The sequence below is a fragment of the Symphalangus syndactylus genome, chromosome 10, assembly GCF_028878055.3.
Source record: "Symphalangus syndactylus isolate Jambi chromosome 10, NHGRI_mSymSyn1-v2.1_pri, whole genome shotgun sequence".
NCBI lineage: Eukaryota > Metazoa > Chordata > Mammalia > Primates > Hylobatidae > Symphalangus > Symphalangus syndactylus.
In genome coordinates, this window is record NC_072432.2 from 61,892,041 (window position 1) to 61,916,577 (window position 24,537).

The 24,537-nt window shown below is 39.6% G+C and overlaps 1 protein-coding gene across 5 annotated transcripts in view; it reads right to left on the minus strand.

Moving 5' to 3' along the window:
• Positions 1-5,637: 5,637 nt before the first annotated feature.
• Positions 5,638-24,537, minus strand: part of FAM47E (family with sequence similarity 47 member E) — a 33,618-nt gene continuing 14,718 nt past the window's right edge. For 2 of the 5 annotated variants that reach the window (XM_063610370.1, XM_055297266.2), the window contains exons 4-8: positions 21,910-22,063; positions 18,956-19,156; positions 11,688-11,843; positions 9,596-9,673; positions 5,638-6,549 (exon numbers count right to left, since the gene is read on the minus strand). In XM_063610370.1, the coding sequence (XP_063466440.1) occupies positions 6,472-6,549; positions 9,596-9,673; positions 11,688-11,843; positions 18,956-19,156; positions 21,910-22,063 (667 nt within the window). In that variant the 3' untranslated portion in view covers positions 5,638-6,471. The other 3 variants (XM_063610371.1, XM_063610373.1, XM_063610372.1) reach the window with 3 other exon arrangements.

Consider the following 24,537-nt stretch of genomic DNA (forward strand, 5'->3'; position numbering starts at 1 on the left):
GATACCCAGGCAAATAGGGTCTGGAGTGGACCTCCAGCAAACTCCAGCAGACCTGCAGCAGAGAGGCCTGACTGTTAGAAGAAAAACTAACAAACAGAAAGCAATAACATCAACATCAACAAAAAGGACACCCACACAAGAAACCTCATTCAAAGGTCATCAGCCTCAAAGATCAAACATAGATAAATTCACGAAGATGAGGAAAAAACAGTGAAAAAAGGCTGAAAATTCCAAAAACCAGAATGCTTCTTCTTTTCCAAATGATCGCAACTCCTCTCCAGCAAGTGCACAAAACTGGACAGAGAATGAGGTTGATGAATTGACAGAAGTAGGCTTCAGAAAGTAGGTAATAACAAACGCCCCTGAGCTAAAGGAGCATGTTCTATCCCCATGCAAGGAAGTTAAGAACCTTGACGTAAGGTTACAGGAACTGCTAACTAGAATAACAAGTTTAGAGAAGAACATAGATGACCTGATGGAGCTGAGAAACACAGCATGAGAACTTCGTGAATCATACACAAGTATCAATAGCCGAATCGATCAAGCAGAAGAAAGGATATCAGAGATTGAAGACCAACTTAATGAAATAAAGCATGAAGACAAGATTAGAGAAAAAAGAATGCAAAGGAATGAGCAAAGCTTCCATGAAATATGGGACTATGTGAAAAGACCAAACCTACGATTGATGGGGTCCCTGAAAGTGATGGGGAGAATGGAAACAAGTTGGAAAACACACTTCAGAATATTATCCAGGAGAACTTCCCCAACCTAGCAAGACAGGCCAACATTCAAATTCAGGAAATACAGAGAACACCACTAAAATACTCTCGAGAAGAGCAACCCCAAGACACATAATTGTCAGATTCACCAAGGTCGAAACAAAGGAAAAAATGTTAAGGACAGCCAGAGACAAAGGTCAGGCTACCTACAAAGGGAAGCCCATCAGACTAACAGTGGATCTGTCTGCAGAAACTCTACAAGCCAGAAGAGAGCGGGGGCCAATATTCAACATTCTTAAAGAAAAGAATTTTCAACCCAGAATTTCATATCCAGCCAAATTAAGTTTCATGAGTGAAGGAGAAATAAAATCCTTTACAGACAAGCAAACGCTAAGGGATTTTGTCACCACCAGGCCTGCCTTACAAGAGCTCCTGAAGGAAGCACTAAACATGGAAAGGAAAAACTGCTACCAGACACTGCAAAAACACACCAAAATATAAAGATCAGTGACACCATGAAGAAATTGCATCAACTAATGTGCAAAATAACCAGCTAACAGCAGATGACAGGATCAAATTCACACATAACAATATTAACCTTAAATGTAAATGGGCTAAATGCCCCAAATAAAAGACACAGACTGGCAAATTGGATACAGTCAAGACCAATCAGTGTGCTATATTCAGGAGACCCATCTCACATGCAAAGATACATATAAGCTGAAAATAAAGGGATGGGGGAATATTAACCAAGCAAATGGAAAGCAAAAAAAAGCAGGGGTTGCAATCCTAGTCTCTGATAAAACAGACTTTAAACCAACAAAGATCAAAAAAGACAAAGAAGGGCATTACATAATGGTAAAGGGATCAATGCAACAAGAAGAGCTAATTATCCTAAATATATATGCACCCAATACAGGAGCACCCAGATTCATAAAAACAGTTCTTAGAGACCTACAAAGAGACTTACACTCCCACACAATAATAGTGGAAGACGTTAACACCTCACTGTCAATATTAGATCAACGAGATAGAAAATTAACAAGGATATTCAGGACTTGAACTCAACTCTGGACTAAGCAGACCTATCTACAGAACTCTCCAGCCCAAATCAACAGAATATACATTCATCTCAGCACCACATAGCACTTACTCTAAAATAGACCACATAATTGGAAGTAAAACACTCCTCAGCAAATGCAAAAGGAGAAAAATCATAACAAACATCCACTCAGACCACAGTGCAATCAAATTAGAACTCAGGATTAAGAAACTCAACTCAAAACTGCACGTCTACATGGAAACTGAACAACCTGCTCCTGAATGACTACTGGGTAAATGACAAAATTAAGGCAGAAATAACGAAGTTCTTTGAAACCAGTGAGAACAAAGATACAACGTACCAGAATCTCTAGGACACAGCTAAAGCAGTGTTCACAGGGAAATTTGTAGCACTAAATGCCCACATCAGAAAGCAGGAAAGATCTAAAATCGACACACTAACATCACAATTTAAAGAACTAGAAAAGCAAGACCAAATTCAAATGCTAGCAGAAGACAAGAAATAACTAAGATCAGAGCAGAACTGAAGGAGATAGAGATAAGAAAAACCCTTCAAAAAATCAAACAATCCGGAAGCTGGTTTTTTGAAAAGATTAGCAAAATAGATAGACTGTTAGCCAGACTAATAAAGAAGAAAAGAGAGAAGAATTAAATAGACACAATAAAAAATGATGAAGGGGATATCACCACTGATCCCACAGAAATACAATCTACCATCAAATAATACTATAAACAACTCTAATCAAACTAGAAAATCTAGAAGAAATGAATAAATACCTGGACACATACACCCTCCCAAGACTAAACCAGGAAGAAGTTGAATCCCTGAATAGACCAATAACAAGTTCTGAAATTGAGGCAGTAATTAACAGCCTACCAACCAAAAAAGGCCCATCGATGCAAAAATTCTTAGTAAAATACTGGCAACCCGAATCCAGCAGCACATCAAAAAGCTTATCCACTGCAATCAAGTCGGCTTCATCCCTGGGATGCAAGGCTGGTTCAATATGCACAAATCAATAAACATAATCCATCACATAAACAGAACAAATGACAAAAACCATATGATTATCATAATAGATGCAGAAAAGGCCCTCAATAAAATTCAACACCCCTTCCTGATAAAAACTCTCAATAAACTAGGTACTGATGGAACAAAATAATAAGAACTATTTAGGACAAGCACATAGCCAATATCATACTGAATGGGCAAGAGCTGGAGGCATTCCCTTTGAAAACCGGCACAAGACAAGGATATCCTCTCTCACCACTCCTATTCAACATAGTATTGGAAGTTCTGGCCAGGGCAATCAGGCAAGAGAAAGAAATAAATATTCAAATAGGAAGTGAGGAAGTCAAATTGTCTCTGTTTGCAGACAACATGATTGTATATTTAGAAAACCCCATCGCCTCAGCCCCCAAATCTCCTTAAACTGATAAGCAACTTCAGCAAAGTCTCAGGATACAAAATCAATGTACAAAAATCACAAGCATTCCTATACACCAATAATAGACAAGCAGAGAGCCAAATCATGAGTGAACTCCCATTCACAATTGCTACAAAGAGAATAAAACACCTAGGAATACAACTTACAAGGGACGTGAAGGACCTCTTCAGGGAGAACTACAAACCACTGCTCAAGGAAATAAGAGAGGACACAAACAAATGGAAAAACATTCCATGCTCATGGAGAGGAAGAATCAATATTGTGAAAATGGCCATACTGTCCAAAGCAATTTATAGATTCAATGCTATTCCCATCAAGTTATCATTGATTTTCTTCATAGAACTAGAAAAAGCTACTTTAAATTTCATATGGAACCAAAAAAGAGCCCATATAGCCAAGACAATCTTAAGCAAAAAGAACAAAGCTGGAGGGATCATGCTACCTGACTTCAAACTATACTTCAAGGCTACAGTAAACAAAACAGCGTGGTACTGGTACCAAAAAGATAGATAGACCAATGGAATAGGACAGAGGCCTCAGATATAATACCACACATCTACAACCACCTAATCTTTGACAAACCTGACAAAAACAAGCAATGGGGAAAGGATTCCCTATTTAATAAACGGTGCTAGGAAAATCTGTTAGCCATATGCAGAAAACAGAAACCGGACCTCTTCTTTACACCTTATACAAAAATTAACTCAAGATGGATTAAAGACTTAAACATAAAATCTAAAACCATAAAAACTCTAGAAGAAAACCTAGGCAACACCATTCAGGACATAGGCATGGGCTAAGACTTCATGACTAAAACACCAAAAGCAATGGCAACAAAAGCCAAAATTGACAAATGGGATCTAATTAAACTAAAGAGCTTCTGCTCAGCAAAGGAAACTGTCATCAGCATGAACAGGTAACCTACAGAATGGGAGAAAATTTTTGCAATCTATCCATCTGACAAAGGCCTAATATCCAGAATCTACAAGGAACTTAAACAAATTTACAAAATAAAACACAAACAACCCCATCAAAAAGTGGGTATAGGATATGATCAGACACTTCTCAAAGGAAAACATTTATGTGGCCAACAAACATATGAAAAAAAGCTCATGATCACTGGTCATTAGAGAAATGCAAATCAAAACCACAATGAGATACCATCTCATGCCAGTTAGAATGGCGATCATTAAAAAGTCTGGAAACAACAGATGCTGGAGAGGATGTGGAGAAATAGGAATGCTTTTACACTGTTGATGGGAGTGTAAATTAGTTCAACCATTGTGGAAGACAGTGTGGTGATTCCTCAGGGATCTAGAACCAGAAGTATTATTTGACCCAGCTGTCCCATTACTGGGTATATACCCAAAGGATTATAAATCATTCTAGCACACGTATGTTTATTGAAACACTATTTACAATAGCAAAGACTTGGAACCAACCCAAATGTCCATCAGTGATAGACTGGATTAAAGAAAATGTGGCACATATACTACGCAGCCATAAAAAAGAATGAGTTCACATCCTTTGCAGGGACATGGATGAAGCTGGAAACCATCATCCTCAGCAAACTAACACAGGAACAGAAAACCAAACACCACATGTTCTCACTCATAAGTGGGAGTTGAACAATGAGAACACACGGACACAGGGAGGGGAACATCATACACTGGGGCCTGCTGGAGGGTGGAGGGCAAGAGGAGGGAGGGCATTAGGACAAATACCTAATGCATGCAGGGCTTAAAACCTAGATGACAGGTTGATGGGTGCAGCAAACCACCATGACACATGTATACCTATGTAACAAACCTGAACATTCTGCACATGTATCCCAGAACTTAAAGTAAAAGTTAAAAAAAAGATACTCTGGACAGAATATGTTTTTAATAAATAATTTCCTTTCAATAAATCCTTTTTTGATTAAATTATTCCCTATATGTTTCATAGAAAAAAATCTAGGATACATTCCAATGAGCAAAGAGCAGTTATTGCTGACTCTATAGGAAGAATTAGTATTTTCTATGTTCTTTTTGCTAGTCTATGTTTTCTGATTTTCCTAATATGAGCATTAACTTTTTTTTAGAGACAGGATCTCACTCTGTCACCTAGGCTGAAGGGCACTGGCATGATTATAGCTCACTGCAGCCTTGAACTACTAGATTCAAGCCATCCTCCTGACTTGACCTCCCAAAGCACTGGGATTACAGGAGTGAGTGGTCACACCCAGACAGTATTAACATTTTAAAATAAAATATAATTTTTAAAAGGTAATTAAAATACATGTCATCTTGAGTTTCCATTAAACCTTCTGACCTATGACCTTATGTTATAGATACACATTTATTATCAACACTAACATTCCTGTCTTAGTCCATTTGTGTTGCTACAAAGGAATACCTGAGGCTGGGTAATTTTTAAGAAAAGAGATTTATTTGGCTTATAGCTCTACAGGGTGTACAAGAAGCATGGTGCCAGCATCTGCTTCTGGTGAGGGCTTCAGGATTCTTCCACTCGTGGCACAAGGGAAAGGGGAGCTAGCATGTGCAGACATCACATGGTGAGAGAACAAGCAAGAGAGAGGAGGAGGAGCCAGGCTCTTTACAATAACCAGTTCTCACAGGAACTAAGAGTGATAATTCACCCACTCCTGTGAGAATGGCACCAAGCCATTCATGAGGGATCCACCCCCATGACTCAAACATCTCAAACCAGCCTCCACCTCCAACACTGGGGATCAAGCTGCAACATAAGATTTAGCGGGGCCAAACAGACCATATCCACCCATGGCAATGCCAACAAAAGGAAAAAATATCTCAGTAAATTTAATTCAAAATGAAAGAAAATAATATGTAAAGGAAGAGGAAAGGAGGTACTCATTCAATACCAGGGGAAAAACCTGGGAAAAGGGCAATAGAGTGATTCTGTTTTTATTTATGCCTTTATTTATTTTTACAAATAGTTGATATACCTATATAATATTCACATGCTACAAAAATATGAGATTACATGTGAATATTGATCTCATGGGTGATAAAGTATACAAAATGTTGATTAACTGAAGCAGAAATCCATTGAGAAATGTTTATAACCATCAGGTATTACATTTGCAGATGTTGCCAAGTCAAAGTTGAACATCCACAGTGGGACACTCATCATAAATTCTGTTTAATCTTTAAAAGGAGACAGAGAAATAGCCAAGTATGTAGTAATAAAATCTGCCTAATCATTCTCCTACGATTCTTCTATGCTTGAGTTCGTTTTATAGGAGTCTTATTACATGCACGTTTACATTCCTTCCTGATATACATATTCTCAAGGAACTAAAAAAAAATGAGAGAACTTTCATTAGATTGACAAACAAAACTTGTACAGTACAGTCCTCCCCACAACCACTACCATACCTAACTCAAAATTTCACACTCTAATATATATCCTTACACTATGCAAAATCACATGTTAATAATCTGACCATGATAGATGTTGGTCTTCGGAAGGTAGTCACACAGTATCAGAAACACTCAGATGGAATTCACACTTGTTCTGTGCCCAAGTCTGGCCCAGCCCAGCTCAACATAGCCTTGTGCTGCCCATCCCTGCTACTAAGGCTTGGGATCCATCTGTGCAGCAGAGGGAATGAGGCTGTAGGTGATGCATCAAGTAGATAATCCAGCAGCAGATACTGGAATGTGTAGGTAAGTGCATATGTTCACATAACATATGTGAATGTACACAGGAGGTTAAAAAAAAGAATGAATGTTCGCATATAGGTTTAAGTAAATAATAACTGTATACACACACACATATACACACACATATATTTATATACTCTGTGTGTGTATATGCATATATATCTTATTCCCTGTGATAGAGTCCCTTCTCTCTTTCAGTAGAAATCTTATTGATAAAATAAGAATATGGGATGTAAGAATAAAGGGACAAAATATTGTAGGGTTTTGAGTGACAGGTGTTCTCAGAGGACTCTGTTGTGACCAGGGGCATCATTTCTCTAGTCAATGTGACTGAAAAGAGGATAGCCAGATGTAGGGAGACCCCCTGAAACTATTGCTATGGAATAAAAGATGAAATGCTCCTGATTATTGTAAATACAAAATTGCATGCAGGATTGTGTAAAGACAATGCCAGGTTGGACTGCCAGAACGAGCCAACAGCGCATGATGTGCTTCCCCCTGCAGAAAGCCTATGAATGGACGTGCAGTCAGGGAGATTTCACATCACCAAGATTCCTATCCCAGAAAAGCAGATGTTCATAGCTCTGGGAATGGAATGCGACCCTTGTGGAGAGCCTATAAACGGACGCATCAGGAGCGCCTGTCCATATGGATAAGATAGGCTATAAATGCCCTCATCTTGCCATGGCTCTTCTAGGCCTCTTTAGGGTTAAGGCATACTCCCTTCTGAGAATTTTTGGTCTAACCGGTTGTCCAGCTTCATGTCCTGTTTCTGTGGATTGTTTGTAACCAGCTTTTTGGCAATTGTTACTGCTGATTAATATCTTGCTAATCATAGGTTATGGAAAGATTGTGTTTCTGTTTTAAGGCTCTGTTAGAAATTACTGACGCACACACTATATTGTAAATTCTTATCTCTGTATACTGTACTTCTACATACAAATGTACTATACTTCTATATACAAATGTTATGTTAAAGAATTACTTCATCCCCATGTGACCATCTCACCTCACAATCAAATGACCCTAAATCCCTCACTAACCTACCCCTGCCCTCACTAAACTTAATAATAAATGCTGGTATATCCAGTGCATTGTTGGCACCATGGGACCAGAAGGCGGTGACACCCCTGGACCCAGCTTTCACTATCTTGTGTGTGTCTATTATTTCTCAACCTGCCGATCCACCTAAGAACAAAGAGAGAGCCCCATTGTATTGTGGGCTGCTGGCCAGATCCCGCGATAGCCAGTGTGTCAGGCATGCTTCCTTTTGCCCAAAACTGAACTAAATGTTCATCGACAGCATGGATTAAATCAATAGGGGACACATCAAAATGAAAAAAATAAGTGTGTTTTGCCACTAAAAATGTTAAGATACAAAAATGAGCCACAATAATATCAACAGCAAATAAGGATTTATATATACACACACATATACCACAGAAGTACATCTTTACATATCTAATATGGACATGTAAACACATAATTATGTAACATTAAAGCTATATATGCATATTTTACATATTATATATTATATATAAATATAGTTATGCAAACCTTATATACAGATTAGGCAGTTATTTGTATAAGTATATTAAATATATCTAGCAGACCTAGTATTGATGTTCAAAGCTAAAGGAGTTCCTCCAAACCAGTTCTATAATGAAGTTTCCCAATCTCAAATCTCCAGCTCATGCTCTAGACTTGCCTGATGTAACTTTGAAACCAGTCTGATTCTGAACTTGATCCTACATTTATTTGCTAGCAGTATCAGCTATTGTTAGTTCTATCACTCTTGGAAAAACAGAAATCAAATCTCCCATTTCGAGGAACTTCTGACCAACTCAGTTGCACTGTCCCCTAAAGACCCCAAGGTATGTGCACACAGAGGACAGTAGAAAAATGCTTGACATTATCAGCTATGACTTCAGCCCCAGATGCCTATCTTGTCTCCTGCTGCAGTGACAGGACTGATCTGGGCACACTGCTCGAGGCAGCAGGCCCTCCCGCTCCATGTTCCCTTCTGCCAACCTCCCACCCGACCCCTGTTACAAATGATTGTCCAATGGGGGACCACATTGTGTGGAGATGCTGGGGCCAGCTTTACAAGTTAGTGAGGGGAAACCAGGAGGCAGAAATGAAGAAAGGAAAAAAAGACAGAAGACACCGGCCAGGCCCCCCAGGAAGTGAACTTTTGCCTTAGCCTGTTTCCACTTGAGGCAGAGCTAATAGTGCAGTGATAAAATTGCAAATCCCAACGCTATTTTGTCCTAACCCAAGCCACAGCTCTTTGTCCTTAGACCATGATGTAAAGGAGACTTGAAAACATCCTAGAGAATTCAGGGTGTTGAGTAACAGTTGGAATTTGCAAGGCCCATGCCCTGCACATAGACCTCCTATTGAGGCCAAATCCAAGGAAGATGAATCAAAGATCAGCAGGGAAATAGTATCTCTGACAGTAGCAGAAACCAAACAGGCAGAATAAAAAGGGCAAAATGCCATATCCTATCTCTGAGTCCCCGTCTGGGGAAAAGCATGCCCTTTCTTCCAGGGGCCTGTCTTGGTATGTGCCTGTAAGAGAACTATTTGGGTTTGTCAGGGTCATAACCTCTTCCCATCAACAACTGTGAGCCATGAAGCCCCTCAGCAGGGCCTTCTGAAAGGACCCTTTACTCACACGTGGCATCCTGTAGCCCCTGCTTAGAATGAAATCCTTAAAGGCAACTGTTCCGTGAAGGTCTGCAAGTAACTCCTCCTAAAAGAGTACCCACATTTAAAGAAAGGTGTCAGCCATCAGAAGCTTGATTTCATATTTGTTCTCATTAAAAGCATTTAGCTCTTTAAAAAGTATCTCATTTTAACCCACATCCTTCTTGTTTTTGAATATGTGTGTAATGTTCATGAGTTGATGAATATGAAGGCTTTTAAAGACATCCAGCTTTCTCTCCTTCCCCTACCCTTTTCCTTATCCCCATATTAAGGATGGGCAACACATTTTAGCAATTAGACAATTATTGACCTATGATGTCTGGAATCTAACCTAGTTAAGATTAACAGTATGTCCACAAATCATAGATCTTAACTTCAAAGGACATGACAATCAAAACATCTGCAATATTTATGTATCTTTTTAGTTTTTCTTTACATTTATTTTAATTTAAAAATTGGATGCATAAGTTTACATAATTGCAATTCAGTACTTTAAGACCATTTCACCTTCCAAACCAAATCTATCAAGAATAGTCAAAACTCATGAGTTCCCAGAAAGACAGTCATGTTGTCATAGTTACCGTCTCTTACCAGTATCCCATAGTGCCTGTGTCTTGTAAACTGGGGTGCCACAGCCTAGTGGTACCACCTATAGTCGATAAGGTAAATCATTCCTCAGGTATTAAAAAGGTGTGATTTATAAAAATTATTGTAGAACAATTCCATTGTTATGAATCCTCTCTGTGTCTAAACTGCCTGATAAACAATCTTTTACATATGAGTTATATCAATTATATTTAAATAATGCTACTTTATTAGCTCACTGTAACCATTTTGCAAACATCTTTATAGCATTTATCATCAAAATGAAATATGTTTTGTAAAACTTTTGAAGTCTTTAAGAATTAGTCATTAAGAATATGTTTTTAAAAAGAGAACTCTAGACACCTTAAAGCAAAAGTTTGTAGCTATTTTTCTTTTTAAATATTTAATTTGAGAAAATGATGTTACCTTTTATAATAAAAGTGCAACTGGAATAGCTTTATGTTATATATTAAATTCACATAAACTTAGGCTTTCCAAAAACCATACTAAGAAATTCTGCCAAACATTATTTACATAATTTTGAGACTTATATAAACATGGGGTGCTCATAAATTTGTATCATACCTCACACCTGAAAATAAGAATTTATATTCAGTACTGGAAAAGATTAAAATGACCATCCTTCCTGTCTTAGCTTTCCAATCTGAAGAAGACAATTGATGAGTGATTACTAAAGAATAGTAAGTCTAATTGGTATTGTATTTTACTTTCTCAAAGTGTTTTCACATCTGTTATCTAGGAGAAGTTTGGGGTCTGTTGAAAAAGAGAAGAGATTTGCAAATATCCTCATTAGAGTACTATGCAAGTGTTGAATCAATATTTCCAAATTTCCAGGGCCATAATGAGTATCTTCTTTCCATTAGCTACTTTTACACAAGAAATGAGCAGGCAGTTTATCTGTAGTAAAATTAGAACACATCCTTGTTGTGAGTGTTTGTTGCTTTGCAATATCAAACAGTGCTTAACCTTTGTCCCTTTCCTCTCAGACAGATCCTGCAACTCGAATGAATTGCCTGAAACAAATTTCCTGGTTGAAATTTTGAATTTTTTGACATTCACCCATAGCTGACAGGAAACAAGCTTCACATTTTGTTACCCAAAGATAACTCATGACATCACATCTATTCTGGGCACTGAGGTGGTCCTACCAAGTCACACCATCCTTTGAACAATTATCCTTGGAATAAATTGTTCCAAGAATGGTGGAATAGCATGAGTAGCTGTCCAATCTTTAGAGATGTCATGTCTAGCACAAAGCCAGGAGATTCCAAGTTTTGCTTATTACACATTCTCCATAACATTACTTAGCTTTCTCCTTGCTGAATTCAATATGCAAGGTGGAGGGCTTTCAGGAGCCTTTGTATTACACCACAGAGTCTGGTTCAGTATGAGGGTGGCAGATGCACTGTGATCATCTTAAGCTCAGATGATCAAATCTCAGTATAAATACATACCTGTTCCTGCAGCTCCTTTTTAAAATTCTCCTCTTGAGCTTTATGTGAGACCTCAGGGTCAACCAGAGGCTCGTCTGCTCTTTGCTTTTTCCACAACTTGGGGTTCAAATACCATGCTCCATACCTCATCTTCACCCACTTTGGCTTATAAGGATTCTATGGAGAGTAACATAAGTCCCAGTGCCATTGATTTTTTGTTTGTCATTTCAAACATCTAAAGCTTAGCTTAGGAGAGCAGGATCATTACTTTGGAATTTAGGTTGGTCCTTGCCAAAGTATTTTGTGAAGTTTCAGCATGCTTTGATTTACAAAGTAAACATTAAAGTTCATGATTTAAAAAATAATGCAGTGGTTAATAACATGGCCTTTGGATTTTGACAGACCAGGGTTCAAATCCAGCTTTCCCCAACTTAGTAGGTGGAGTCCATGATCAAGTTATATAAATTCTTCATCTGTAAAATGGAGATAACAATAGTATACATCCCCACAGGGCTGTTGTGAAGATTAAAGGAGAGAATGTACGTAAAGCAGCTAGGAATCACATAAAAATCACATATTTCCCCCTAGGGTAAAGACCTTGAACAATACTCAGTCAACCAAAATAGTAAGTTATTAGACAGTACGAGCCCAGCACGGTGCTCAGCCTTGCACATGCTACAATAGTTTTTTTTATCAAACTGCTAACACCAAGCTTTTGCTTTTTTTTTTCTTTTTCTTTCTTTTTTTTCTTTTTTTTTTTTTTGAGCTGGAGTCTCGCTCTGTCGCCCAGGCTGGAGTGCAGTGAGTGGCGCAATCTCAGCTCACTGCAAGCTCCGCCTCGCAGGTTCACACCATTCTCCTGCCTCAGCCTCCCAAGTAGCTGGGACTACAGGCACCCACCACCATGCCCGGCTAATTTTTTTGTATTTTTAGTAGAGACGGGGTTTCACCGTGTTAGCCAGGATGGTCTCGATCTCCTGACCTCGTGATCCACCCGCCTCGGCCTCCCAAAGTGCTGAGATTACAGGCCTGAGCCACTGTGCCCAGCCAAGCTCTTGCCTTTTTAACTGGAAGAGAGAAAGAGGAAGATGAACATATCTCATTCCCTTCTTTCCCCGATTCCTCAGTAGCACATCAAGGACGTTAGGAGAACCTCTTGTTGGTTCATAGACTGATACTGTGAAACCCACACTGTCTCATCACAAAAGGGAGTCTAACTCTTGGGTGTCAGAAACATGAAACCACAAAGATCCTGTCCCTGTCTCCTCTCATGCACCTTTAAACTATGTGGCGGAATGTGTGGGGCATTCTAGAGTCAAGCCAGATACGCTCTAAGACAGACAGAATGGGACAGAGGAGACAGGAGGGAAATCTCTTCCAGAGCTGGATTGATTCAGCATTGCGATCTCTCCGTTCCGAGCATACGGACGGCCTTGCTATTTCCAGAGCATCCCTGTCATGCTTCTGCCTCAGTGCCTCTACACACACTGTTCCCTCTACTGTAATGTTTTTCCCCAAGACACACACATGGCTTGCTCTTTTACCTATTTGATGTCATCTTTTCAGTGGCATCTTCCCTGGCCATCCAATTGAAAAAATGGTAACCCGGGGCCGGGCGCAGCACTTTGGGAGGCCGAGGTGGGCGGATCACCTGAGGTCGGGAATTCGAGATCAGCCTGGTGAAACCCTGTCTCTACTAAATATACAAAATTACCTGGGCATGGTGGCGCATGCCTGTAGTCCCAGCTACTCGGGAGGCTGAGGCAGGAGAATTGCTTGAACCTGGGAGGCGGAGGTTGCAGTAAGCTGGGATCATGCCACTGCACTCCAGCCTGGGCGACAGAGTGAGACGCTGTCTCCCAAAAAAAAAAAAAAAAAAAAGGTAACCGCCTCCCAACACTCTTTGCCTTCTTTCTCTGCTTCACTTTTCTTAATGACCCTCATCGCCATTTCTATGCTATACATTTTCCGATAGTTTGTCTGTCTCTCTTCTCGTTCTCTAAAATATAAGCTTCAGAAATTATTCCCAGCTACATCTCCCTAGCATCTAGAAAAATACTTAGGACATAATGGGTGCTTAATAAGTATTTGTTGAATGCAAGTCAGGTCTCCTAACTTTGGCACTATTGACACTTGGTACTGGAGAACTATTTGTATGTAGGGGAGGGGTGTGTGTGTGTGTGTGTGTGTGTCTGTCTGTCTGTCTGTCTGTCTGTCCCATGCATCATAGGATGTTTAGCAGCATTCCTGGCTTCTACCCACTAGATTCTAATAGCATCCCCCAAGTGGTGACAACCAAAAATGTCATCTCTAAATATTGCCAAATATCCCTGAGGTGGGGGAAGGGGGGCAAATTGCCCTCAGATGCGAACCACTGAAGTGAAACAGGGAAGGAAAGAGATTGGGGAAGAAAAGGGAGAAGGAGAGGAATGGAATCTACATTACTGCCACACTGAAGAACTTGAATTCTGGAATATGTCATGTTGTTGGGTAACTGGTGATCTTTCCAGACTCGAGATAAACATAATTCCTTCTGTGACGCCTCCGTAAACATGCCCTCACCCCGTGCTTGATGGAATTGATTACCTCTTCCTATGTCCTGCACAAACCATGACATCATTTTGCTATAGTTAATCATTTACCTGTTGATCCCACTAGGCTGTAATCTCCATAAGTGCAGGAAACAGTCCTCCATTTTTGCTTCATTTGTTCCCAGCACTTTTGGACACATAGTGGTCAGTGCTCAAAAACCTACTGCTGTTTTTGAATAAATGCATACACAAATTGATGAATTAATATAGAGGGCAAAGAAAGATATATAAAATAGAGGCACAGATTGCTGTGAGAGATTAGAAGTAAGAACAAATTAATGTCAACCAAGCGACCTAGAAAAGCTCCATGGAAAAGTCAGCATATTTCCTGTGTCTAAAGGAAGATAGAACCGATGGACATGGAGAGGAGGGGCACTCCAGGCAGCGAGAATACTATGAGCAAGGCTAAGGTGGCAGGAAAGCTCATACACCAAAGACCACAGTTTAGCAGGCCTGAGGGTATGTGGAGTCAGAAAATAAAGACAGGGACGCCCAGAAAATAAAGACAGGGACTTCCTGAATAGGGACTAGATTTACCCTGCCACCTTCAACAATCAAAAAACAAGAAAAAATACATAAATTAATACTATGCAAGACACAAAACATTGGGTAACCAAGGATAGTGATCCTTGAGAGACAAACAAGATAAGCCCCACGACTGCCCTAGCTCACTGCCTTCAGGGAGAGCCCAGGAGGAGCCCAATGGACTCTCTGAATTGAGATGACAGGACGGAGAGTCCAGACAGATCAAGGCAGAGAAAGTTTGCAGCACAGAGTATCAGAAAAGAAAGAGCTGCACAGAGAGAGAACTCCAGGAGATTTCAGAGGGTACCCCTTTGTGCATGTGTGGGAGGAAACTACCCATGGCCAGGGAAAGAACCAAAAGGAAAAGAGGGCAAAGTGTCCGGCACCTACACAGGGCCAGGAACACTGCCTTCTCCATCCTGGAAAACCTAAAGATCCACAGGACGCTAGCCAGAACACACAGAAGGGTCTTGCCTCAATAGTAGGGAATAATTACCCCACATTACTTTGGTCTTTCCCAACAAATTTTTTTTTAATAGAGACAAAGTCTCACTCTGTTACCCAGACTGGAGTACAGTGGCACAATCATAGCTCACTATAGCCTCGAACTCCTAGGCTTAAGCAATCCTCCTGCCTCAGCCTCCCAAGTAGCTGGGACTATAGGTACATGCCACCACACCCAGCTAATTTCTTTTCTAAATTTTTTTTTGTAGAGACTGGGGTCTCACTATGTTGCCCGAACTGATCTTGAACTTCTGGCTTCAAGTGATACTTCTGCCTTGGCCTCCCCAAATGCTAGGATTACAGGCATAAGCCACCATACCCAACCCCAAAAGGATCAAAAGCAAAACTCAAAAGGATCAAACTTCCAAGTAACTTGGTTGCATCCCAGAACAAAGTTCAAGAATATTTATAGGAATACAAATAGTCAACACCCAGTAAGATAAAATTAACACCGCCTAGCATCCATCAAAGATTACCAGCCACACAGAGACTCAGGAAAGTGTGACCCATAATGAGGAGACAAATCACCTAGTGGAAAGTGACACAGAACTGATGCAGATGTTAGAATCAGTAAACAATGCCATCACAGCAATTGTTGTAACTATGTTTTTTATGCGCAAAAGGTGAAGTTGAGACATGGAAGATATAAATTAAAAAGACCTAAGTTAAACTTTTAGAGATAAAAATTATAACATAGGAGATTCTAAAAAAAATACTAGATGGGATTAACAGATTAGACATTGCAGAAAAAAAATAGAGAATTTAAAGACATAGCCATAGAAACACAAAAAGAAAAGAGAATTTAAAAAGCTGACCAGAGCAGTGGTGACCTGTAAAACAACTTCAAGCAGCCTATTTACAGGTAATTAGAGTTCTGGGAAGGGATTGAAAAACAACAACAACAAAAAAGTTTAAAGAAATATAGTCCAAAATTTTCCAAAATTAATGAAAACTATAAGCCCACAAATCCAAGAGGCTCAACAAGCCACAAGTACATGAAACATGAAGAAAGATACACCAAGGTTTATGATAATCAAAATGCTCAAAACCAGTGACAAAGAGAAAACATTAAAAGCATCCAAGGAAAAAGCACATACCAAAAAAAAAAAAGATAAGGATGATGTAAGATTTCTCCTAGAAACAGTACAACCAAGAAGACAGGAAGGCAATACCTTTAGTGAAATTTTTAAAACTGTGAATTAACTTTGAACTAGAATTCTTTTCCCACAAAATACAAAATTCCCCCTTATCCATGTTTTTGCTCTCTGCATTTTCATTTACCTGTGGTCAACCATGGTCTGAAGTATTAAATGGAAAAGTCTAGAAATAAACAACTCATAATTATTAAATCTTGCGCCATTCTCAGTAGCATGATGAAATCTCAAGCCATCCTTGTTCCATTCCTCCAGGGATATGATCATCTCTTTGTCCAGAGTATCCACGCTGTACACACTACCCACCCTTAGTCACTGAGTAACCGCCTGTTATCATATCAAAAAACACAGTATATATAGGAGTTAGTACTATCCAAAGTTTCAGCATCCACCGGAGGATCTTGGAACATAACCCCTATGGATAACAGATGACAGGCGACTACTGAATCTTTTTAAATGAGGCAGAACAAGTTGTCTTCAGACATACCAAAGCTGAAAGAATTCATCACCAACAGATCCACACTGGAAGAAATGTTAAAAGAGGTCTTCTACATTTATGCAGCCAAAAAGCACATGAAAAAATGCTCATCATCACTGGCCATCAGAGAAATGCAAATCAAAACCACAGTGAGATAGCATCTCACACCAGTTAGAATGGCCATCATTCAAAAGTCAGGAAACAACAGGTGCTGGAGAGGATGTGGAGAAATAGGAACACTTTTACACTGTTGGTGGGACTGTAAACTAGTTCAACCATTGTGGAAGTCAGTGTGGCGATTCCTCAGGGATCTAGAACTAGAAATACCATTTGACCCAGCCATCCCATTACTGGGTATATACCCAAAGGGCTATAAATCATGCTGCTATAAAGACACATGCACATGTATGTTTATTGCAGCACTATTCACAATAGCAAAGACTTGGAACCAACCCAAATGTCCAACAACAATAGACTGGATTAAGAAAATGTGGCACATATACACCATGGAATACTATGCAGCCATAAAAAATGATGAGTTCATATCCTTTGTAGGGACATGGATGAAACTGGAAAACATCATTCTCAGTAAACTATCGCAAGGACAAAAAACCAAACACCGCATGTTCTCACTCATAGGTGGGAATTGAACAATGAGAACTCATGGACACAGGAAGGGGAACATCACACTCCGGGGACTGTTGTGGGGTGGGGGGAGGGGGAGGGACAGCATTAGGAGATATACCTAATGCTAAATGACGAGTTAATGGGTGCAGCAAAACAACATGGCACATGGATACATATGTAACAAACCTGCACATTGTGCACATGTACCCTAAAACCTAAAGTATAATAATAAAAAAAAAGAGAAAAAAAAAAAAAACAGGTCTTCTAGTCAGAAGAAAAAAGATATTATGTGGAAATATATTTTCAACTTTTGTATAGTGACCCTCCATTTGCCAGTCAAAAGCTCAACTTTGGCAATAACTTCCATGGTTTATAAAGCAGTGTTTGCATAACTATTTCTAAATACAGGGAATTGAGCAATTTTATTCAGCCCAGAATCAGGACAAGCAGTGGTTCAGGCCTCAGGTGTGATGGACATAATTTGCCTGTCTAATACCATTTTGCATTTTACCTTTTAAAAAGATGAAAGGAGAATGGAAAAATAAAAGTGCTGATATTCATGATGAAATGCATATTTTTCATAAACCTTATGCAATGGAGTCAAGGATAGAAACATAATGTGTGTCAAAATAGGTTGGCAAATGTGTTCAACTGTAAAGGACAAAATTAATATGTCCCAAATATTGAAGTATAATATCAAAGATTATGTGTAAAAGGCAGAAGACAATTAGAGATAAAATATTGTTTTTCATTTTCAGGGAAGGGCTCTCCCCTCCAACTTAAGCACTTAAATCTCTTGTTGACTCACATAACTTGACTTGTGTATATATATTTGCAGTGACACACTGTGTAGAAAAGTATATAGTACTTTAGGGGCCCACAGTACTTCCCTTTGGAACATGGCATGTTATTTCTCCTTCATGTTACCTTGTTCTTCCATCTTTACAGAAACTTGGTGCTGAGGAAGCTTGCTAATCATTAGGCAAGCATGTGGTCAAGAATGATGGTTTGTGGTCAATAAGACTCCAGCAAAAATTCAAGAATTCTTTGGACATAATATTAACAGCATTCACAATAATTAATTGCAGCATTTTGCTCTTGCAATAACAACCATTCATGTATATTTCTACTGACTTTTAGTATTTCAACATATAAAACACCTAACAAATTATCTCTGAAAATGACTATTCAGGTATTAAAAATAATCCCAAATGACATGCCTCATTTGTATAACTGACTTTGTTATAGGTATTCAACATGCATTTATTTAACAAATATTAATCATGAAAAAAATTCCAGAATTCTACTTTAAAAAACCAGTACCCATGACACACCAGAATTCAAGAACTTTAAGACTTCAATACAACTTAATTTTCTTTGATTTTCGGTCTGGTCCCCTTCTGCAATTACCTGTGGTTTCTGTAGTTTCCTCTCATAGCCTAGTTTCTGGAAGAACTCTGGCTCCTGCAGTTTACTGAGCCCCACACTACGCTTTAGCTCCAGAGGAACCTGATTTAGCTTCATCGTGTGGAGCGCATCATGGCTTGGTTTGGTCTCATAGTCAATGTCAAACTGTTTCAAGATGAACTCTTCATCAATGTCCGAAATTCCCTGGAAGAATATCACATTGCATGAATTGAGGGCAATCGGTGAAATGCTCTTTGCTTTCTTCTTTAATCTAAGGGAGGTAGTTGGCCATTGCTGAGGAAAGAGGTAGTTTGGGGAGAGGTAGAAAATGCTCAGTCAGCATTCATTGAAGACAAGAAGTGTTTGGGGTTTGGAGGGCTTTGTCATTAAGAGACAGCTTAGGACTTTGCAAGAAGCAGTGAGGGAAATCATGAGCCTGAGGGAAATTCAGTTGGATCCATAGCAAACTTCTCCAGCACTTTATAGTGGTGGCATCTCTAGAAGTATTTTCCAGACTTGTGTAGATATGGCAGTGTTTTCTCTGCCACTCTGTATAAGGGAAGCTGCCAGGTTCACAGCTCCTGCTGAAGGAGGCGGTTTTAGTCAGCCGCATTCTGTACACAGAACAACCTTCACCATTTCCTTCCCTCAGCTACAGCTGGTGGGAGTAGAGATGGGCACATTAAGAGCAGCTAATCTGTATGCTGAGCGTTTACCTATGATATGGCTCAAGGCTAAAAGATCTTAGACTCAATAGAATCTCACACTGGAGAACAGAAACTGGAAAACACAGAGAGAATGAAGTCGCCAGCAGCTGGCATTGTGGTTGGAGTAAAATTTATAGACAGGAGTCATGAAACAGAGTCAGGGACATAAAGGGACAAGTACAGGCAAAACGAGGCTAAAGTAATAATGAAGCAGAAATAAAGCAAGCAGAATCAATGAGGTGAAAAATAAATAAACAGCATGGAAGGAAAAGCACAAGCTAGTGCTGTGAAGAAAATCCCACAGGGTGATGAGACAGGGACCCAGCTTGTGGGATGTCAGTAAAGATGGGAGCTTGGTCACAGGGTCTGAAACTAAAGGCAGTTACCAGATAAGCTAAACTTTTATTCTAAGCTTCCTTAAGTTTCCTGCCTTGAGACAGGAATCGCCTCCAGCAGCAGGAATGGGAGAAGTGGACGCTGGAAATCAGGCAATCCAATGTGAACAGATTATGGACAAGCAGTGGTTTGGATACTAGGCATAGTGGTGTCGTCTGCTTCGTCCAGCATCCCCGCTCCAATCACCCTCTGAGGAGTCTCTGTCCCTCACTCTCACTCTGTTGCAGCTGGGCTGGACACCCCCACTCTTGGCTTCAGGGTTAGGTGTGTGTCATGCCCTAGCCAATAAGCATATTCCATCTCCTTAATCATAATGGTTAATTCAAGCAAAAGCATGTGCCCCAAGTTAGTCCAGTGAGAGTAATCCCTGGACTTTTCTCTAATGGAAAAGCATTGCTGTCTTCACACTTAGGTTGCTCGCTGGTAGGATTTAAGCTTGGAAATGTTAGTGGCTACTTTTGCCATTTCTTGGGGAAATATTGATTGAGAATGAAGTCCAAGTTACACAGCCAAGAGATAGGAATAACATCTAAAAATATTTCAGCACCTGGATCCAGCTGTGCCTGAAGTTCCTACTATATCTGGATGCTTCCCTTTTCTCTCTTAAACCAATCTGAATTATACTTAAGTCATTTGCCAATGAAGTAAGTAGCTTGATGTTTAAAAGTACTAAAAAAATACACTGACTAAAAGTAACACTCAAAAGATGGGGTGGGGGCATGGAATGCAAATCCTAAAGACCTTAAATCCAAGAAAAGCATCAGGTATTTAGACAACTACAGAGACTCAGGAACGGGAATAGGCAACTATATAGGTTCTTGGAAGAAGCACAAGGGAAGACCTTGATAACTGAGTCAAAAGTCTCTTTATGTCAGATTTTTTTTTTTTTGGAGACAGGGTCTTGCTTTGTTGCCCATGCTGGAGCGCAGTGGCATGATGACAGCTCACTGCAGCCTCGATTTCCCAGGCTCAAGCAATCCTCCCACCTCAGCCTCCTGCATGGGAGGGGCACACCATCATGCCCAGCTAGTTTTTATTTATTTTTTTATTTTTATTTTTTTAAGACAGAGTCTCTCTGTCACCCAGGCTGGAGTACAGTGGCATAATCTCCACTCACTGCAACCTCTGCCTCTGGGTTCAAGCAATTCTCCTGCCTCAGCCTCCTGAGTAGCTGGGATTACAGGTGCGTGCCACCACACCCGGCTAATTTTTTTATATTTTTAGTAGAGACAGGGCTTCACCATGTTGGTCAGGCTGATCTCGAACTCCTGACCTCGTGATCCGCCCACCTTGGCCTCCCAAAGTGCTAGGATTACAGGCATGAGCCACTTTACCTGGCCTAATTTTTATATTTTTTACAAAAATATAAGAGACAAGGTTTTGCCATATTGCCCAGGCTGCTGTTGAACTCCTGAGCTCAAGCGATCCACCCACTTCCGTCTCCCAAAGTGCTGGGATTACAGGCATGAGCCACCGCGCCTGGCATGTTAGAACATTTTTGTGTGACGATTATAATCAAGGAGTACCTGCCAGAGTACTTCTAGATAAATCTGAGAAAAATGAGTTGAAGGAGTGAAAGAGAGAAAAGAAAGTCCTGACATTAAAATGGAAAATAAAAATATAAAACAACTGCAAGGATGTGAGATGTAAACATAAACATTCAAATTAGCTACAAGTTTGCAAACTTTCCAGAAATTTCATCTACCAGAAATATTTCTATTTATACATGATAGAAGAAAATGATTCCTTTATGACTATGAGGATTTGACTTAGATTTTATCCAATACTGTTTTTTAATAAAAGCAACTTTGAGCTCGACATTTAAAATAGGTTTAAGTATTACCACTAACTTACAAAAGTAGTAAGCCAGTTGCAGAAGTCACGAACTGCTTTGTATACATTTTCATGAAGACCAGGATAGGGACCATTTTCATGGAGCAAATCCATTTTATGTGGCTTTTCTTCATAAAGCCACTGGCCTGCATTTGACACAGAAGTCTTCTTGGAACTAAAGATAGTAAGATCATTAAAGAATTACAATATGAGACACAATAAATCCAAATGGATTTCAAACAGTTTTGGAGGCAAAAGGAAATCATAAAGCAAGTATTTCTAAAAGTCTCTTGCAAGCTCACATACAAATTATATTTTAATTTTTCAAAGAGCACATTCTCATTACCAATATCATAAAGACAAGTATATCATGATTAGTTATAATAATTAAAACTTATGTAGCATTTCACCATTATAAGTTGTTTTTTTTTAATTTTGAGTACCATTTATTAAAACATGTACTGGGTAAAAGCCCAAATTACTGTGCTTGAAGTCTACCAAAGCCTCAGGCAACCTTGACAAGTAGGAGTCATCCTTGACTTCCCTATCATTCTTAAAATCCAGCTCAGTTAAAGTCTGGCAGATTGTAACTGTCTCCTTCTCTGGACTGCTGCAAAATACTAGTGTCTCTGCATCATCAACTCCTATGGCTCCCCCAGTCTCCAACCCCCAATCCATTCCCTACACTGCAGCCCAAGCAGTCATTTCAAAATGTAACTCTGGACATATCAAATGCAGCCACCCTTCATCACCATCAATAGCTTCTTTATAAAAATTGAGATATAGTTCATCCACCATGAAATTCATAAAATTTACCACTTCAAAAGTGTATGAGAGTACCCTTTATATATTCACAAAGTTGTGCAACCACCACCACTATCTTATTCCAGAACATTTTTATTACCCGGAAAGAAACCCCATAGCCATTAATAATCACTCGCCATTTCCCCACTTCCCTCTCTCCTGGCAACAACTAACCTACTTTTCTGTCTCTGTAGATTTGCCTGTTCTGGATATCTCATCTGAATGGAACCATGCAATATGCAGTCTTTTGTGTCTGGCTTCTCTTAATTAGCATAATGTTTTCAAGGCTCATCCATGTTGTAGCATGTATTAGTAGTTTATTCCTTTTTATGGCCAATATTCCATTGTCTACATAGACCACTTTTTGTTTATCCATTCACAAACATATCCAGGTGATGGACATTTGGGCTGTTGCCACTTTATGCCTGTTAAGGACAATGCTGCTATGGATATTCATGAACAAGCTTTTGTGTTCAATAGCCTCTTGCTATTCCTCCAATAAAGACTTCAATCTTGACACAACCTCCAAGGCTCTGCATGGCCTGGCTCTCCAGGTTCTTTGGGACCCACCACCCTTTTTTACTCTCTGAGCTCCACCCAATGTGGCCTTCTCTCAGTTCTGTGAATTCATGCTGCTCCCTCCAGCCATTGGGCCTTTGCTTGAGCTGTTGCATCTGACTGCAATGCTGTCACCATTTCCTTATCCCTTTCATATCTCAACATACATGTGCCTTCCTCAGGGAGGCATCTCCACAAGCTGTCTCCTGAACCTACTCTTTATTCATAGCCCCTGTACCTTTTATTCATAACACTCATATTAATTTATCCATCCATTCATTCAACAAATACTCAGTAAGCACCAACTATGTGCCAGGCATTAGAATTGAACTGTAAATAAAGTTAAGCCCTGTCCTCATAGAGTATACAATTGAATAGGAGAGATACATAGAAAACAAACATATGCCAGGTGATTATAAGTGATATAGAGAAAGTAAAATAGGACAGGAGAGATGGAGAGTGATGGTAGGGAGCATTTTATTTATACAGAGAAGTTGTCTCTATTAAAGTAATATTTGATCAAAGACCCAAAAGAAGAAAGGAGTCAAACCATGTAAATGTCAAGTCATGCAGATAACAGACAGAAAAGAATGGCATGTGCAAAGGCCTGAGCTGGGAGTGTCCTGAGCAAAGAACACAAAGTCCCGTGGAGAGGAGTAAGTAAAGAGTAGAATAGCAGAGGATGAGGCTTGAGAGATGACAGGCACCTAATCATATAGTACTTTGAAGGCAGTTGTAAGGACTTTGGATTTTACTCAGAAAAATAAGCAATTGGAGAATCTCAAGCACTGGAATGACACGACTTGACTTATGTTTTTAAAAAGATTATGTCAGCTACTGTGTGACAAATAGACTTGAGAGAGGGGAGCTTGGGTGGAGGCCATGAGACCAGTTAGTAAGCTATTGCAACAATCCAGGCAAGAGGTGATGGAATCTTGGAATAGACTGGCAGTAGTGGAGAAGGTGAGATTCTGGATACATTTCGAAAGTAAAGCCATTACCATTTGCTGGCAGATTGCAACTATTGTTACAGAAAAAAACTGGAAAGATGGGGTTCCTATTTACTGAACTGGGGAAGGCAGAAGGAGGAATAAGTTTGGGGGAGAAAACAAGAGTTCAGTTTTGGGTTTGTCTAGTCTGAGATGCCAATTATACATCCAAGGACAAATACTGAATTAACCATATATAGATGGACGAGAGGATGTCACTTGGTTGTGAGTAAATGTGCTGAAAAGATGTCAAAGACCAAAGTACTTCAAGGCTAAAAGGTAAAGAGCGGCCAGTAAA